The sequence below is a fragment of the Panthera uncia genome, chromosome D1 (assembly GCF_023721935.1).
Source record: "Panthera uncia isolate 11264 chromosome D1, Puncia_PCG_1.0, whole genome shotgun sequence".
In the NCBI taxonomy this organism is placed as follows: Eukaryota; Metazoa; Chordata; class Mammalia; order Carnivora; family Felidae; genus Panthera; species Panthera uncia.
The window spans coordinates 25,981,025-25,999,237 of record NC_064808.1 but is presented as its reverse complement, the minus strand read 5'-3'; the positions used below and the strand labels follow the sequence as shown (position 1 = coordinate 25,999,237).

The 18,213-nt window shown below is 45.8% G+C and overlaps 1 protein-coding gene across 1 annotated transcript in view; it reads left to right on the top strand.

Annotated features, from left to right (window-relative positions):
• The window catches only part of KIAA1549L (KIAA1549 like), a 121,931-nt gene extending 103,966 nt beyond the window's left edge, over positions 1-17,965 (top strand). Inside the window, exons 18-21 of the mRNA XM_049639788.1 lie at positions 5,442-5,539; positions 7,956-8,104; positions 9,258-9,409; positions 14,770-17,965. Of these exons, the coding sequence (XP_049495745.1) occupies positions 5,442-5,539; positions 7,956-8,104; positions 9,258-9,409; positions 14,770-15,051 (681 nt within the window). The 3' untranslated portion in view covers positions 15,052-17,965. The remainder of the gene's footprint in view (positions 1-5,441; positions 5,540-7,955; positions 8,105-9,257; positions 9,410-14,769) is intronic.
• Positions 17,966-18,213: the final 248 nt, after the last annotated feature.

Here is an 18,213-nt window from a genome sequence, read left to right as displayed (position 1 = left end):
CCACTCCCTCCCTTTCTTAACCCAAGGGTGTTTACCTCACCTAGGGGCAATAATCTAAACATACCTCACTTCTTCCAAATCTCTTCTTTTGGCATCAACTTTAGGTCTTGAGTGCTTTAGAGCTTAAGTTTTTGATATTTAAAATCCTAAACTCTTAGGGGGGCACCTGACTGGTTCAATTGGTTGAGCATATGACTCTTGATCTTGGGGTCATGAGTTAGACCCCCATGTTGGGTGTAGAGATTACTTTTAAAATAATAAAATAAAATTTAAATTAAAAAAATAAAATAAAATCCTAAACTTTTGCAATTCAATAGTTTTGACCATCAAAACTCCAATGAGGACTGGCTCTCACGCCTTCTTCATGGCCATCACCTTCCTTCCCTGGGGCAGGAAGGTAGGATGCCCTTGTTGCTTGGGGCAGGGGAAGGGCCCTGGACTTCAGGAATTGTGAGGTGAAAAGAGTCTTGATTACTACAGTTATTGTATCAAAATATTATCCTGTCTCAAAGGAAGAGAGTATTACTATAGAGGACCCAATGTGTGACAGATGTTACATTAACATATAAAATGAGTTTTTCAAACAGCCTTTAAAATGGGGGTATAATACTGTTAACCTCCATCACTAGTGAGAAAGCAGGCACAGGCAAGGTAAGTTGCTTGAGATCAAGCAGCTGGTAAGGATCAAGCCAGGATTCAACCCCAGTTTTGTCTGACTTCAAACCCATCCCCTCTACCACGATACCCCTAGCTCAGAATTGCAAGACAGTGCCCTTAACTGGCTGTGTGTTTTTAGACAAGTCAGTTTACCTCTCTGGCCTTTAGTATCCTCCTTGGTTAAGGTAAAGTATATGGTCTCAATGTCTCCTGCTCTCTTTCCAGTTCAAACCTTTTATGATTCCAGAGGCCTTGGAAGCCTTAGATATTGCTCTATCAGTAGCTCCTGGTAAACTAACAGATCAAGATAGGCACTGGATTTTTACTACAGGGTTAGTCTTCAATTACCAAGTCCTCTGTTTTCAACTAAATAGGAACTATCCTTCTGGAAGATTTTACCTCCTCCACCAGGATAAGAAGTTACAGCCACATGTAGACTTAGGTAGATACCTATTTAGCCTGGAAGTGGTATTGTCAGCATCAGCAGAATATACTCGAAGGGACACCATTCAGCGCAACCCAACATGGTTAGCAGGTATGGAAAGACTCATGCATCCATTCTGACCTGGGGCTGGCCTCCAATGAGGGTGGGTTGACTTTGACCTGTCAGTCCTCCTTCCACCACCCATGCAAAGCCTGAGACCCCTGACCTGTTCCTGTAGGCACAAGCTGCCCTCTTGGACCTATCATGCCTATAGTGCTACCCTTCAGGTTGATCCTGATCACCTTCCCCCTTCTGGATGGGTGCACCTGCACAAGAAGGGACCAGCACCCAGTGGGTTTCACCTGGGTTCACTCTCTACTGGGGTTACTATAGAGGATGGCCTTGACCCAACCCCATCACCTCCCACCCAAGAACATTACAACTGAACCTTTGAGTAGACTATGTAGTCCCCTTTTCCCCTTCTACTTTTACAACCAAACTTCTGAGCCCAAAGACTGGCCAGCCTACTCTAGTTACTCCCAGGCTCCTTCCACCTCAGAGACCTCAGACCTGTTTACAAAAACTACCTTCAATTCTGAGTCTTGGATCTCCTTTCTAGCCAGAGGCAGGGATCCCAAAAGATGGTGCCAGGCTGGGCACATTATGGCCACTGTCATGGAACTGGAAACTTGAAATCAGGCAACAGTTTTGAGGAATAGCTTCCAGTGAAATCCTAATCACAAAGCAGTCATCAGGAAGTCAAGGTTCCAGATACGTATCAAGAGAAATCAGAATGTGAAGCCAGGAGGGCTTAGAACTATGGGAAACCTGCACAGGGGGGAGGGGGGAGGTAGGAAGACACTGTGGGTGGGGATTCTCTCAGCCCCCAAGCACAGGGCACAAGTTCTGCTTTTTTATGTGGCCCCTGTGGCTACCCCAGGGCCCTGTAGATACAGCCCAAAGGAGACTGTGTGATCTCCTGCTCAGTCTTGCTTGTAACTGGCAAAATCTTCCAAAGAAGACAATTCCCTTGGTACTTATCAAAAGTTCAGAATTTTTAATCAATTCTTTGGTAAATCAATTTACCATTGATTAAATCAAGAATTTAATCAGTTCTTTGGCTACAGGACAGACACAGGCATAGAAGGGCTTTTTCTTGGCTGGAAAACTATGTTGAGCAAAGAATAAGCCTTCCAGGAACCAGGGATAAAAATAAGTTGTCTGTCTCTCTACTGAGTATTGTGAGAGGCCAGAAGAGAGAAGAGGGGCTCTAAACCCCTTTCTCTATTTTGGGAAAGACATGTTCTTACTTGATGGTTTCTTGATAATAATGGAGTATAAGCTGGAAGGATGTCCCAAGACAATGATTTTCAAACTCTCTGCAAAACCTTAGAGTTCAGGGAGGTCCCAGGTTATCATCATGCAGGTAAGTGAAGGGCCAAATTCACGAGGGCACCGCCCCTCTCCCCAACTTCAACCAGAGAAGCCCTGCTTTGATCTAGTTATGTATTCAAGTTGTGTCAAAGCTATTTCATGGCTATAGAAGAGTTTGTTTGGAAGCCTGTGAGTTACTCCAATGCCTTATTTCACAAGGAAAATGAAAAACATCAACAAAAATGAGGTGCAGAGAGACTGTCTACAGAAAGTGAATGGCTGAATCAAGATGAGAATTTGGTCTCCTGGGTTTGGTTCACTCAACATTCATTGAGCAAATACTTATTTAGCACTATTCTGTGCAAAGCGTTTTGCTTTGTAAGGTAGGGGTAGCATGGTTGCTGAACCCCATCCTAGCTTAGGATCTAGTAGAGCTTCAGATTTTGGTTCCCAGAATCCTACCTTAGCGTACATAGTTTATTGATGCTTTAAAAAAAAAAAAAAAAAAAGGAAATGCAACACGGTAATGTAGCTTTCCATATTGACTCAGCCAGTACCTCTAAACCTGGGCAAATGTTTTCTTTCATTCTTGTCCTAGAAAATTAGTATTGCTATTACACTCCTAGGCTAACAGTTTCTTTGAGCACTTTGCATTCATTCCATGGTCTTTTGGGTGACATTGAGAAGTCCCCATATTGTAGATAATATGCCTTTTCTCTCTGGCTGCTTTAAAGATGTTCTCTATGTCTCTGGTACTCTACAATTTCATTACAATGTATCTACATGTGTTTTATTTGTCCTGCTTGGGATCATCGTACTTCCTGAACTTATTAATCTACTGATTTTATCCATTCTGGAAAATTCTTAGTCATTGCTTCTTTGAATATTGCTTCTCTTCCTCTCTGGGACTTTGGGACTTTTAGACCTTCTTACTCTGTCCTCCATATATTTTTTTTTTACTTCTCTTTTATATATCCTATCTCCTTATGTCTTTGTGCTTCATTCTTAGTAATTTCCTCAATTCCGTTTTCTAGTTTATTAATATTCTCTTCATCTGTGGCACATCGATTACTTAATTCCCCTATGTTGAGTGTTTTCTTTCAGTAATTACACTTCACTCCTAAAAGTTCTAATTGTTCTTTCTCAAATCTGCCAGATCATTCCTGATAGTTTCTCTGTCTGGTCTTTTTTTTTTTTTTTTTTTACATTTTTTACCTTTCTGTTTTCTGTTTTGTATCTGGAAATGTTTAACTCTTAAGTCCTTAAAGATCTAAATATGTCGTTTGTTTGTTTGTTTGTTTGTTTGTTTGTTTGTTTTTCTCCTGACTCTCACCTATGTTTTCTGGTCTTTGATGATGAGCTATTATTTGCTCATCTTAATCTATGCCGATCCTGAGAGCCTGGTTTAGGGAAATCTCCTCCAAACAGGACTTAGAATTGCTCCTGCCTGAGTGCTACCAGCCTCCCTCTGTGGAAGGGACCAATGTCAGCTCCTTCCAGGTTGATTGTGAGTGTCTCAGTTCCACCTGTCCCATCCCCTTGCCCTGTCCTGAAGCTTGCTCTCTTAATCATTTGCCAACATGCACTTGTCTTCCAGGCAACACCCCTCACCTTTCATATTTGCTTACTACTCACTATTTCTACCTCTGGTTTCAGCACATGGTTTTGTTTTAGTTGGCTGAGGTGTGTGCTGGGGCAGGGGTACGGGTAGTGGGTAGGGTCCTTGAGCTTTCCCTTACATCTTGCAATTCCCACAGTGCATCAAGAAGCATGTTTCATCTAGGATCTAAGCCCTTAAAAGTATGTAGTCTGCCATAACGCTGGGAAGAAGACCTCATTCAGTTCAAAGAACCCTATTTATGGATTCCCTCTGCTGCTGCTTTTTGTCCTGAAGCCTTCGGGCTTAAAGTCTTGTCAGCTTGTTCCTCAAGAGATCTAGCAGGCATGATACCTAAAGAAAAAGATGAATGAGAAGCACAAGTTAAGCTTTGTCTTGCCAGAGAGCATTTCTAGATTTTCTCTCGCTAAAGGAGGCTGTGGCCTGGCTCTCTGATCCTGTCTATCCTCTGACTGTTTTCATTTTATCCCCTCACGTGTTGATTAAAGTCTTCGCTTTCATGACAGTTCCAATCCTTTATCTTTGAATAGTGCTTTATAGATTGTGAAATACTTAAACACACACCGACTTGCCTGATCTTCTTAGCAGCCCTCTGAGCAAGGCATCCTTGTCCCCACTTTGGAAGAGGACAGCAAGGCCCAGAGAGGTCACCCAACTTGCTTAGGGACATACAGTCTATTTGTCAGAAAACTAGGACCTCCACCCATACTTCCTGATTCTAAAGCCATCCCTTCCCCCCCAACTAAATCTGCTTTCCACGAGTGACAAAGTAAAACGCAATCAGTGATTCATTCATTCCTTCATTCATTCATTTATTCATTTATTTATTGATCATACATGATCTACCAGGCACTGTTGCAGGCATGAGGATATAGCTGACAGCAAAGCCCTTCCCACATTACAGTCCAGCTGGTGGCAGGAAATACCTAAACAAGCAATGATATAATACCATAGGGTGACAATTGCTATGGCAAAAAATAAAGCAGAATATGGAGAGAGAGTAAATGGGGCTCTAGGGGAACATGGGGCTGGCTGAATGAGATGAAGGAAGGAACCATGGGAAGGATTAGGAGAAAAGCGTCCCGGGGGAAGAAGCAGCACATACAAAAGCTGGAGGCAGGAAAGAACTTGGCTTATTCTAAGATCAATCGAAGGACTCCGTGACTACAATGGCCCAAGCAAAGGGGAGCCTGGCTGGAGATGAGATGGAAGAGGGGACTGGGGAACATAAGGAAGATCAGGGGAGATTTTGAGGAAGGCAGGAAAACCTGACCTGGGAGTCTGCTTTCCTTTTCAGTAAGAAGAACCTGTGTGTTGATGGACACTGCATTTTAACAGATCTTCCTCTACTGCTCGTCTATTTCACAGGCATACAGGTTTTCCCAGCTTCCTGAAATGGTCATGGGCTCTCCCCCTCCACCTGTACCTCCCCGGACTGGCCCTGTGGCTGTTGCTTCTCTCAGGCGGTAACACATTCCTTTCTTTGCTTTGCTTGGAATGTTTGGAGATTTGTTCCTGTGTACCCTGACCTGACACATCTCCTTCATGGCCGTCCCACTGAGGGTGCAATCACCTGTACAGACAACCTCGTGCCTGGGGTGCTCCAAGTACCATGAAGGAAGTGGGAGCACAGAGAGGGTTCACCAACTTTCTTATCATTTGACATGGGAAGTCCTTTAGAACCCACAAGTGAAGAAACTCAAGGTCAACCAACCCATACCATAGAAGCCCCATACCCTTACCTTCAACATCTAAAAATTATTCCAGCTCAGGCCACTCCAACGGTTGCCTCCAGTCTGGGCCCCTCCTGGCACATGTGTGTACCCAGAAGTCCCTTTGTTGTTTAGGGGTGGTGGCTAAGAGGCCAGGGAGCAGCATGTCTGGGCACCCAGCCTAACTCATGACTTCCAAGATGGGAGGCTGAGAGCACATGAACTCAGATATGTATAAACGTATTAACTCAGATATAAAGATATAACTCAGATATGATAAAGATATTGTCTTTGTGATCTTATAAAAAGCACATGTTTTAGATAAAGATAGGCAAGAAACACAAAATCCATGAGTGCTGGGAGATGCTGGAATAGGCATCAGGTCCAGGGTTAAAGAAACAACTGTGCCCTGGGATAGGTATGATCCCCTGCCCTGGCCCTCCTACCCTAGCCTCCCCCAACATGCTAGCCACACCTTATCTGTGGACCACAGGTCTGAACTTTGTGAAAATGGTGAAGAAAAATGAGTTTTTCCTCCAAAATGTCCCTGCCCTCATTTCCCGCAGTTTAGAATGCCAGGCTGTGTGTAGACACCAGCCCTTGACTCCAGTCGAGCTCAGAGTGGGTTGGGAAGCAGCACACCAGGGTTCTATCCTAACCCTGTATAAAACCCTGGGCAAGTTGCCTCAACTCTCTGGCCCCTGTTTCCTTACTGTAAAATGAGGGAGACGACCTAACTGATCGCAGAGATTCTAGGATTCCTCCAAGGGGGCTACGTGTATGGGGCAGAACATGGGAGTTTTCCTCGGAAGGGTTTTCTAAACTAGTAGCAGATGCCTGGAATAGTATCTGGGAAGCCAGGGCTGTGGGAGAGATCAACCAAGAGAAAGATGGAGGGATCAAGAAAGAAAGGGAGACCCCACATTACTGAGCCTCCAGCAGCCACCCTGATGTAGGGTCAAATCATCACAGCCTCTGTGTTTAACCCCCCCTGGGCAATACTGGGAAGCCTCAATTACTCCTGATGGTTCTGAATGCCAGGAACTTCACATCAGTCATTTGTGGCCCATTTGCTGAAGGCCAGTATCTGTTTCTTATTTCTTACCCACCAGTCTCTTCCCCTGCCCTTCCACCCTGTCTACCGTCTTGCCAAATATCAGCAGGTCACTGTTTTCCATATAGACCCAGACGATTAGACCACGGAGGAGCCTCGGAGAGGGGGTCATCCACCCCTTTTGTTTCACAGACCTGGAAACTGAGGCTGAGCGAGGGGAGGTAGCTAGAACCCACACTCCCGCCTCCTGGTCTGGCTGCGGTGCTGTGGCTCTGTTCTGCTATTACAGTGACAGACACTTGGCTGCTCAGAGCTGGCAGCCTGCCACCTGCTGTGGCTGTCTTTGCCTCCTTCCATTTTAATTTTAGGAGCCTGAAATCCCTCTGTGAAGGGGAGGTTAGAGACTGGCTAAAGCACCCTTTATTAGAGGGGAGAAGCTGGCACCCATGGAGCCCAGGCAGCCCTCTTCTCACTGGCATTCTGAACACTAAGTGGAAATATGATGTGTTTAATGGGCCGGATTCTCTGCTCGCCTGTGGGATCGGGGGACAAAAAGTGTTCTGTCATTCATAACGCCTAGAAAGTGCTAGGCTCCTGCTTCCGGGAGCAGTCCAAGCTTCTCAGAGCCTTGGGCTTCTTGCTACCACCAGCAGCAGGAAACTGTGGTCCTCTGGCCCTGCAGGTCACCAGCCCTGGTGTCTGGAGGGGGAGCGACCAGGCACTCCAGACGGAGCCTTCTCATTGGCTGCTGCTGATGTCATCCCCCCAGGTCGACCATCCCCAGCTAATACCCAGCGCTAATTGCCTGGCTTATTTTATGTGGAAATTAAGTGTGCTACTCCCCAGAGACACAAGAGCCACCCTCGGGGGAGCACTGACCTTGAATATCTAAAAATGACTTAAGTTTGGGCCACCACAACCGCTGCTCCAACTCCAGACGCGCTTGGCCTTCTTTGTTATTCAGGGGAGGGGGGGCGGCACATCCAGGCCTGAGGACCCCCACCCTCGTGGGGCTTGGAGACCGCCAAGGTCCCCTGAGGCGACCCCCAGAGGTGCAAGCGGTGGGAACCTCGCCTTGGGTGGGAGCGGCTAACGCAGCCCCTCTGCACCCGCCAGGTCCACCTCGGACGTGGGCAGCAAGACCAGGATGGCCGAGTCCGCAGGGCCCGAACCGGCCCAGCTGCACGACAGCCCCTCCTTCGCGCAGGTGTCCAGAGGCCCCGTGTCCGTGGCGCAGTTGGACCAGTCGGCTTTAAATTACTCAGGTGGGCAAGAGGAGAAACGCTGAAAAAGGCCAGTGCTGTACCCCAGCCCCACCCCGGTGCCGTGCTCTTTGCACTCCCGCACCCCCCAAATCCACACAAGCCATCTGCTCCCTGTCATCCTTAGCAATCCAGGCAACTGTGTGTCTGACTTCAGTAGCTCTGGTTGGAAGAGCTACTGTTCTATTTCTTTAAAAAATCTGAAATATGACAAAATATTAAGGTATGCTACAGTAAGGGTATATGCTAACATTTGCCAGACTTCAGGGTTTCTTTTTAAATTATTATGTATCTTTAAAGCATTGCAGACAGAACCCTCCAGCTCTATCTCATTCCCCGTCTTCCCAGACGTAATCCCAGTTCTTAAATTGAGGGTGCTTTTTGCTACATATGTGTGCATATCCAATAGTGCATATTAAATGCTTTTGTTATTTTACATGTATACGAGTGATATCAAACCATACATTTCCTTCTGCATTTGTTTTCTTGACTCAGCATTGTTTTCAGGATGGGTACATGTTGGTCTAGTTGATTTGTTTAAACTGCCACATGGTATTGAATGATATGACATGCCAGTTTAACCTTTCCCCTAATGAGGGACATATTGGTTGTTTCCAGTCTTTTGCTATTAGAAACAATGCTGAAATTAACCCCAAGGTTTTTTCATGCCCTGATCGCTTTTTTAGTCTATTCAAAGCATGCGTTTTAGACTAAAACTGCGAACACTTAATCGTCAACACTTAACTAAAGAATTCACCGTGTCCGGAAATTCCATCAGTGGAATCCATTCCTTTTGGTTCCTTTTCTGGGATTTTTTAAAAACACCCATTCTCCCTGGAGAAACGTATCTGGACACTAAGGTGTCCCTTCTTCTTGCCAGTAGGTCAGGGGTGTTGGGATGGGGATGGGGGAGTTGGTGAGGGTTCAGCAAGGGGAGTTGGGCCATCATTTCTCTAGAAAACCAGGTCTGAGTCATAGCAGATGACTGGGCAGGTGGGCAAGGCTAGGGCTGCAGGTAGAGGTCTGCTCCACACCTCATTTTCCCCTCCCCCATGCCAGAGTTCGCCGTTTGCCAGCTTCCCCCAGCTTTGTGCGAATGTCAGCCCGGTAGGTGGGATGCTGGCCTAATCCTCCCCATCCATCTCCTCCATGCCAGGTAATACGGTGCCGGCAGTGTTCGCCATCCCAGCTGCCAACAGACCTGGCTTCACCGGCTATTTCATCCCAACGCCTCCCTCGTCCTACAGAAACCAGGCCTGGATGTCCTATGCAGGAGAGAATGAGCTCCCAAGCCAGTGGGCCGATTCGGTGAGAGCCTCGCTGATTCCCTCACAGCCTTACCTGCTGGACACACTTTAGGGAGAAAACAGATGAGAGGTTGAGACAGCGTTTTGTTATCTCTGCCCCCTTCCCACCAACCAGGTGGCTGACATCAAGCATTTTAGTGGAGACAGTGTAGTCAAGTGGGATGTCTTTTGAGAGAAAACTTGAGACCCACCTTCCGGTCTGGATTCCACCTCATTCTAGCAGGGCGTCCTTAGTCAAATAAATTTTCATTGTAACCATCATTTTTTGAGTATTTTCTATGTGCCAGACATCATGTTAGATGTTTTATTTATATTATCTTATTCTTCACAACAATCCTATCCGGTAGGTATTATTATTCCCATGATGTGTCCCATTTTGCAAATGAAGAAACTGAGGCCTCGTCAGGTGACATGACTGTCTAAAGCCACACAGCTTTAAACCAATAATAATAATAAAGCCACACAGCTTTCATAAGGTGCTAAGGCCAAAATTCAAACCTTCATTGGTCTGGCTCCAAAGCCTTTATTAAATTTGTTCCTTTTAGTTTTAAAATTCTGTAAAAATTTTAGATGGAGTATCAGAAGATATAGTTTTAGAAACTCAAGATTGAATTACTTTGCACATAGATCCTAAGGCATCCTGCCTGACTTCCAGCAAAGGGTTGTGTTGTTGTGACCCCCTGGTTCCATGCTCTATCATAAGTAGGAGCATATGGCACAGTGGACCTGGCCCGGCCTAGACCAAAGAGGGCAGCAGCCAGATGAACCTGGATAGTCACACCCAGACCTGTCTCGGAGTCACCTGTCAAGGGTTGCTAAGTGAGAAAACCAAGCAAATGAAAACAGCACAATGCTGGCCTCTGGTGTGGGTTGCCCCAACCCCTCTGTGTTGTCATCCATCATGGATAAGAAAGGCAGGCTGTCTCCCAGACTTAACTTGAGGGCCACCTGGGAATGAGTGTCATTTTAGGGTTTGGTCTCAACATTTGAAATATATCCTAGATTTATCAAACATCTAGCCCAAGGCCTGGGTCATCTTTTCTCTCTGTCTAAAACCCTGAGGTTCATACCTTCTACCCCTACAGGTTCAACTTGGCCTCAGCATTGGTGTCTATTCTTAGGGTAGTGATGCCACATCTAAACAACATCATTGGGGTAAAACTATCCTACATATATTAATTTTCCTGATGATCAAAGCTTATCCCTTTAATTTTCAAAATATTTAAAAACGCATACTATCTTGCATTAAAAAATTCTGGAATGAATTATATCTCCCCTCCCCTCCTTTAAAAGAGGAATGTAATTTGAATTGTCTTTAAAAAATGATTCAGCATCATTAGGATGCCTTACTATACTAAAATGACATTTGCAAGATGAGCTCTGATGGTAGGATTATCGCCCCTACATCAGACATCTCCAAAATACTATAATTTTTGGAGTTATTACAACATTCAATATGATTTTTCTTTCTTTGACCTTGCTCCCAACCAGAGCTTATATTGCTGTCAGTGTCCCCACTTCCACAGATATACTCACCTTAAATATGCTTTTCCTAATGGGCTATTTTCTGCAAATGGGGCATGTCTGAGCTCATTAGAATTATTTGTCAAATTGGAGTAAATAAGCTTTAAGAGTAACTTGTAAGGATTCCCTATTGTTAAGTCTACAAATCTTTTTTTATTTTTTTTTAATGTTTATTTGAGAGAGAGAGTGAGAGAGTTGGGGAGGGGCAGAGAAAGAAGGAGACACAGAATCCAAAGCAGGCTCCAGGCTCTGAGCTGTCAGCACAGAGCCAAAAACAGGGCTTGAACTCACGAACCGTGAGATCATGAGCTGAGCTGAAGTCGGATGCTTAACCACCTGAACCACCCAGGTGCCCCAAGTCTACAAATCTTAATGTGAGACTTTATGGCATCTGGTTTGGTTGTTTGTGGGCTTTTTTTTCTTCCTTTGTCGTGCTCAGCTGTTTTAAATAGCTAAAATCACTGGGTATGAGTTGATCAATTCAGAGCTTACTTGACTCCATAATTCCACTTACAGTCTAAACATAATGTGTGCTTTTCAGAAAGTAGATGATACTTAACTTGTGCTAATTAAACAGTAAATCTACAGCTTTGTCGGTTCACCCTCTGTATGGAAAGTTCCAGTGGGTACTCTGGAGGAGTCAACAGAAGTGTTTTCCAAAACCTCTTGCTCTCAAGACACAGATGATAGCTTAGCTGGGCTAATGGTGACTTCCAGATGCCTTTGGGTTCATATTGCCTTAAAGATGAAGGAACAAGAACCCAGCAAATCAAAACCTAACCTTCCTAATGGGATGATCTGATCATTCTGGGCCCATCCTCTCAGTATTAGGGAGAGTTAGTTTTCTATTAGTTGTTTTTAAGAGGAACGTGATCACCACAACCTAAATGGGTCTTTGCTGGGGCCCAGTTACCACCTGCAGTTAAGCAGAGAGGTTGTGCCCATGCAGGAACCACACCAGGGAGGAGAACAGGTGATTTCTCACATGTGAAAGAAAGTGCAGGAAGCTCAGAGAGACTGAGCTTGTCAGCTTGAGAAATTGGGACAGGGATGGTGTCCGCTTCCACATCCATCTGAGAAGGAGAAAGGTCCCACCATCATTTGGGTGTCTGACCTTCCCGATCCCAGGTCTCCAGACTTCAGGAGTAAGCTCAGATAAAATCACCTCAACCTGGCTTGACAAATAGGTTTCATCCTTGGAGCTGGATGGAGAAGGATTGGGAGGGGTGTGCTGTGATCAACAGGTGATGCCTGCCATGGGCACTGCCTAGGAAAGGGGCAGTTTTTGCCAGTCCTGAATTTTGGCCAGCAAGATGTGATGGCTCCAGCCTGAATCTACTGTAAGAGAGGAAGAACTTCTCGTCTCTTCGTCTTCTCTGCTTCTGGATATTACCCTGAGGGCACTCCAGTGGAGTCAGGTATCCCTTGCCTGTCCCAGCCATTGGTACCAAGATGCTTGATGCTGTAGAACTGAGGGATCTCAAGAGTTGGACGCTCACTCTAAGCTCCAGCTAAATTTGGAATGCAGAGAAAGGAGATATGACAGCTTCCCTCACAAACATATGGCACCAGCGGGTCATCCTCCAGTGATTTTCCAACTGTGTTCCTCAGAACCCCGAGTTCTATGAGACTCCCTGCTGTGTACCATGCATAATTCTGGGCACTGGTACACAGTGATAAGCAAGCAAGACACAGTTTTGCCTTGACGAAGTTGGTGGCCTGAGACAGGTGTTGGCATCTTGGGTGATGGCTGTTACTCTAGAGAAACTGCACGGAAGCACCTTACAGGGAGCCCTTGGCTAACGTAGGGCAGGGGAAGGTGTCCTGGAAGAACGAACGTTTGCGCTGAGACGTGATGGGCAAGTCCCCTATCCTGGCTGTGGATCTGCTTCCCTCCGGTCACCTCCTGCACATTCCTAGTGCTTGTGGACCAAGGACATGGACAGCTCAACTCTGGTTTTCCTCTAAGGTGTAAGGGAAATATGCACAGCCCTCACCCACCATTAGTACCCATTTGCCACTTTGTCTTTCTTATCAGGTCTTGGGAAATTAAAGCCCCAAACTTTGGGACATCCATCCTATTACTTCTTCCCTCACTCCGGTCCCCATAGGCCCTCACCTAGGCCATTGACGTAGCCTCACATCTCTCCTCTTGACCTCCAGTGGGTCTACCTCAAGAGTGTCCTTTCTAGAATACAGGCCCCTCCTCTGCCTGATGCGCACTGGTGGCTCCCTGGCCAGGTGTCAGGCATCCATCTCAGAAAGCTGCCTTCCCAGGAGGGCTTGTCAGAACATCCCAGGCGGGGAGTAGAAGGAGGCCACTTTCCTGCTAAATATTCACCCGTCCAAAATTTCTGACTCTTCACCCAACCCATCCTACTCCATCCTCACCAGAGCCCAGACAAGTATCTCTGTAAAGAATGGAAACATGCTGTATTCCTCAGAAGTGTGCCATAGAAAACTAGACTCTGTAACCTGGCACTTGGTGGCTTTCTGATCTGGCCCTGCCCATCTGTCTTTCCTGAGCTCCTTCCATACGCTGTACATCCTCTCTGGTCAGACGAAACTCCCAAAGCATCCCTGCATCCCCGTGCACACCAACCTTTGCCTTTGCTTTTCCTCTGCTTGGAAGCCCCTCCCAACTTGTTTTCCTGGCAAGGGCCTATTCATCTTCTAGACACAGCTAAGCTGCTGCTCCCTGAAAGCCGCCTGACTCCCCACACGTGTCCATTCCTCACAGCACCCTGTGCCTACGTTGTCCACAGGCATTCACCCCACAGGCTTCCAACTAGCATTATGGGATATAAAGGCCTTTTGTGGATTGCCCTTGAACAGCATCCCCATGTGTGGCACTGTTTCTGTGGGAAAGTTGATCCTGAATTACAGATCACTGACTTGTCCTTATTACTAGATATGTCCATATATTTAAGCACAGAAGTATGTGTCTTCCACTTTTTTTTAAATTTTTCTTTTTAACGTTTATTTTATTTTTGAGACAGAGAGAGACAGAGCATGAACGGGGGAGGGTCAGAGAGAGAGAGTGAGACACAGAATCTGAAACAGGCTCCAGGCTCTGAGCAGTCAGCACAGAGCCCGACGCGGGGCTCGAACTCACAGACCGCGAGATCATGACCTGAGCCGAAGTCGGACGCTTAACCGACTGAGCCGCCCAGGTGCCCCTGTGTCTTCCACTTTTAATGAAAAGAAGAAATTTTTCAAGAAACCAAGATCATATCCCAGATCCGAGACAGTACAGTGATTAACTCCCAGCCCTTGGCATCAGACAGACCTGCTCAAAGCATATCTGAGTGGCTTGTTAACCATGTCACCTGAGACTGTGACACACTTTTCTTCAGTGTCCTCTTCTGTAAAACAAGGATAACAACATCTATCTCCTAGGTTGTTGCTTTGAGAATTAAGTGAGATAATGTGTGGAAAGCCCTAAGCATAGGACTCCTTCAGTGTTAGCAGTTATCGTTGGGAATAAATCCCTGAGTCCTTTGAGGTCCATAAAGAACAGTACTTCTGTTTGCTGGATTGTGCTTATGTTAAAAAGGTAGGCAGATAGATTCAGGTGGAGACTCGGGCATGTTCCAGCTGTTTATAGCAACCTTCAAAACACCTACTTAATTCATCCAACCAGCATATCCAGCGAGTCCAAATTACCTATTTTCTAAACAGACTCCAGGTTTTTTATGTGCACGGTGGTCTCCCATTTTCTTCTGGATCTCTTTCGTTGCCTTCAGTCCCCTCCTGCGTCCAGTATCAAGCGTGTCCTGTGACTTGAACCCCTTCCTAATCCCGGGCCCTTCTCTTCTCTCCCGACACCCTCTGCAGGTCCCCCTCCCAGGGTACATCGAGGCTTACCCCCGGTCACGTTATCAGCAAAACTCTCCCTCCAGGCTCCCTCGCCAGTACAGCCAGCCAGCAGGCATGCACCCCAGCCTGGAGCAGGCCCCGGTGCCATCCGCGGCGGCCTCGCAGCAGAGCCTCACCGAGAACGACCCGTCTGACACGCCCCTGACCAACATCTCCACGGCGGCCCTCGTGAAGGCCATCCGGGAAGAGGTGGCCAAGCTGGCCAAGAAACAGACAGACATGTTTGAGTTCCAGGTCTAATGCCTTAGCCCCGTGGGACTTCCAGACTCTGAGGAAGCCGTCTTCTGCTTTCTCAGCCTAACGTGTTGGGACTTGAGGCATAGACCGTGTGTGAGTCTTTCTCACCCTCAGTCTCTGAACAGGTGAACAGTGGGGCTTCTGGGCAACAGAGGAGACTCTTGAACAACTTGATTCTTGGCTTATTCAACTGATTGTATGTCAAGAAGTCCCTGTGTGGGACCATATGTTTGATAATCTGTGAAGTTAAATGTTTGAACTGTGGGTGTATTTCCCTTTGGAGCCTTAGTCACAAGAGACACTAACTAATCTGCAGATCCCTATCCAATGCCACATTTTAATAAATCACCAGAAGGGGGAGAACATTGCTCTGTCTTCGGTGAGTTCTGCATGTTAACTCTGTTTCTGTGTTAAAGGCAATGCAGGCATCTGATTAAGCACCAGACTGTACTCTCTCTCATTCAGCCATGACTGTAATTGTTAAAATCTCCTCCGGTCTGTAAAGGAGGCACGGACTCCAGCCAAGAAACTTCAGTCCTTTTCTTTCAAAGGTTCATATTCAGATGAAGTGGATCAAAATCAGGACTGTCGATGACTGTACCTATAAATAGTCCTGACTCTTTTGTCCTTCCATTAACTAAACAAAGGCTGAGAAAGAGAGCAGATGAGAGGGAATGGCGGATTCGTGTTGACAAGTTTCTGAAGAGGTGTTGTTGTTTTGGAACTTGAGCACCCCGCACATTGGGATCTCACTGAAAGAGAATTGGTGCTAAGAGCTTTTAAGATCCTACAAAAGAAAAACAGTCATTTGTGGAGGTTTTTCTTTGCCTTGCAATGAAGGTGGCCTGAGAACAAGCTTCTCTCTTTTTTGAGATAATGGATACATGGACTTTGACAGGAAAACCTCTGTCTCTTCAACAGCGATGTCCAGCATGTGCTGCTGAGCGATACAGAAGGAAGTAGCAATTGATGCCTGTTTGAAGCAGAAAGAGTGGACTCCTCGGTCTCCCCAGGCTGCAGCCTCTGTTTATAGGAGCTTCTGAATGTAGAAAATCTGTTGACTTACATTTAAATGTAAATAACATTTTTTTTAAGTGTATGGAGTTTGCCAGTTCCCTCCCTCCACGCCCCTGTAGTTAATGGATGCAGGAGGACATTTGCTGAAAGGACAGGGCTGCTGACCTTGTGACCGTGATGTGGTAAATGACATTCCCTGGCATGGTGAGTCAGCTTCTAGAGCTCTGGGTGGACACTGCCTCACAGCCCTGAGGCACCAGCTGCTGACTGTCAGTGCAAAAGTAAAACTTCAGGTAGCCCAGGAGAGGGAACACTCTGGTTCCCTCACCAACTCTGCTGGGGCTTACCTGGTGTCTGTTGGAGAACAAGGTCCTGTCCTGCCTTCACCCATGACCCATCTAGCTTCAGCTGTGTCCATGCCTTCTTGAGCCCATCTTTCCATTTCCCTCATGAGTTTCTTTGGTCTTTACTGAGAGAAGGTAGAAATTTAAAAGTTGAGAGAAGAGTAGGAGTGGAACTGATTAGAGTGGGAGATTCAAACTGTCAAAGCACAGACTTTTCAAAGAAGCTGTTTTTATTTCCCAATGGCAAATTGCCCTTTCTGGAAAGTTCCGGAGATGATGTGTCATGGTATCCCCAGACAAGTCTCTTGTTCAGATGATATTAGGTAGTGTCCTTTTGGTATGCTGGTTGATCTTTCATAGTGTTAGTTTTTTGTTACTTAAAAAAAAAAACAGCTATAAATAAAATGTATTTTTGTAATTTCCATGTGTATATATGGTATATTTCTACCAATGGCCAGTTGTTGTAGTCCAAAACCTAAATCAGCTTGCAAAACACTGTGGATGGTGCAAGATTTTATTGACAGATTAACACAATGCCTAAGTCTATCCAAATAGGTATTCAATGCACTTGAATGAACAAAGAGCCAAAGAAACTCAGCCTTTTCATGCAAATGGTATGAGTCTGATAAAGTCAGCCACATTGTCCCGCCTTATCAATAATATTAATATTTCATCAGTGCAATGATATCAACCCAGTACTTTGTCTACTTGGTAAATGCCTGGAAATCCTGTATGTGACAATGAAGTTTCAAGACCTTAGTGTAATTAAAATATATGCTTCAAAGACAATGTCTGAGCTTTGGATGTTCCAGTGACTTACAGAGAATGAGCCTACAGTCTGCAGTGGTGTGGCCCCAGCTTGCTAAGAGGATGGAGAAACAAATCATTGCAGTCTTTGCAGAACCCCATGAAATATTGAGTTCATCAACTGAGACGACTAAAAATATAGCGTGCTAAATCAGACACTCTGATAAACTAGACACCACAGGTTTAAGAAAAGTATATGGAAGGAAAACCTTAAGTTGAAAAGAAATCAATCTGTTCATGTTTTTTTCCACCAATGGGGAGACAGCTGCCATTGCCAGATTTTCTGTGATTAATATGTGGTCCCTTCTCTGAAGAGTCTCCTGGTGTCATGGAGGGGACAGACGCCTGGACAGCTGCCTCTGAGGAAAGGCAGAAGTGCCTCATGGAGGCAAAAATAGAGTCCCGTGGGAGCCCAGGGGCTCTATGTTCCTCATGACCCTCCAGACAGTCGAAGAAGCCACAGAGGACCTTGGCAATCTCGGAGAAGGAATGAGAAGTCCAGAAAAGTGGCGTGACCTCCTGGAGGATTCCACCCCAAGCCTGCTGATTCATGATTCAACTTGCTTTCCATTTCACCATGCTGCCTGCACGCTTGTCTGTGATGCGTTTCTTGAACTGTGCTAGGAAGTTTAAAAAGTAGACAAGGGTCATGTGAGGGACGCCCTATGTTCTTGTGAAGAAAAAAAAGATGATTGGATATGTAAAGGACTTCAGATAAAGTGTATAGAGGACGATGCATTTGTGGCATAATAAACACTTTTTGGAACTTGTTTTGATGTGAGTTTTCTGCCTTCATGAAAAGAAATGCATTTGGGCTTTTTCCAGAGAGTGCCATTGAGGAAACGGTGTTCTCAGCTGCTGTTCAAGACTGCAGGGGAGCAGTCCTCTCTCAGTGCCATGTATCCAAACAAGCAGGCGGTGAGGCCATGACAGCTTGTCATTATGAGGTAGCAGATTCTATGCTATGCATTAGGAGAGGCAGTCCCATGGTTCAAGA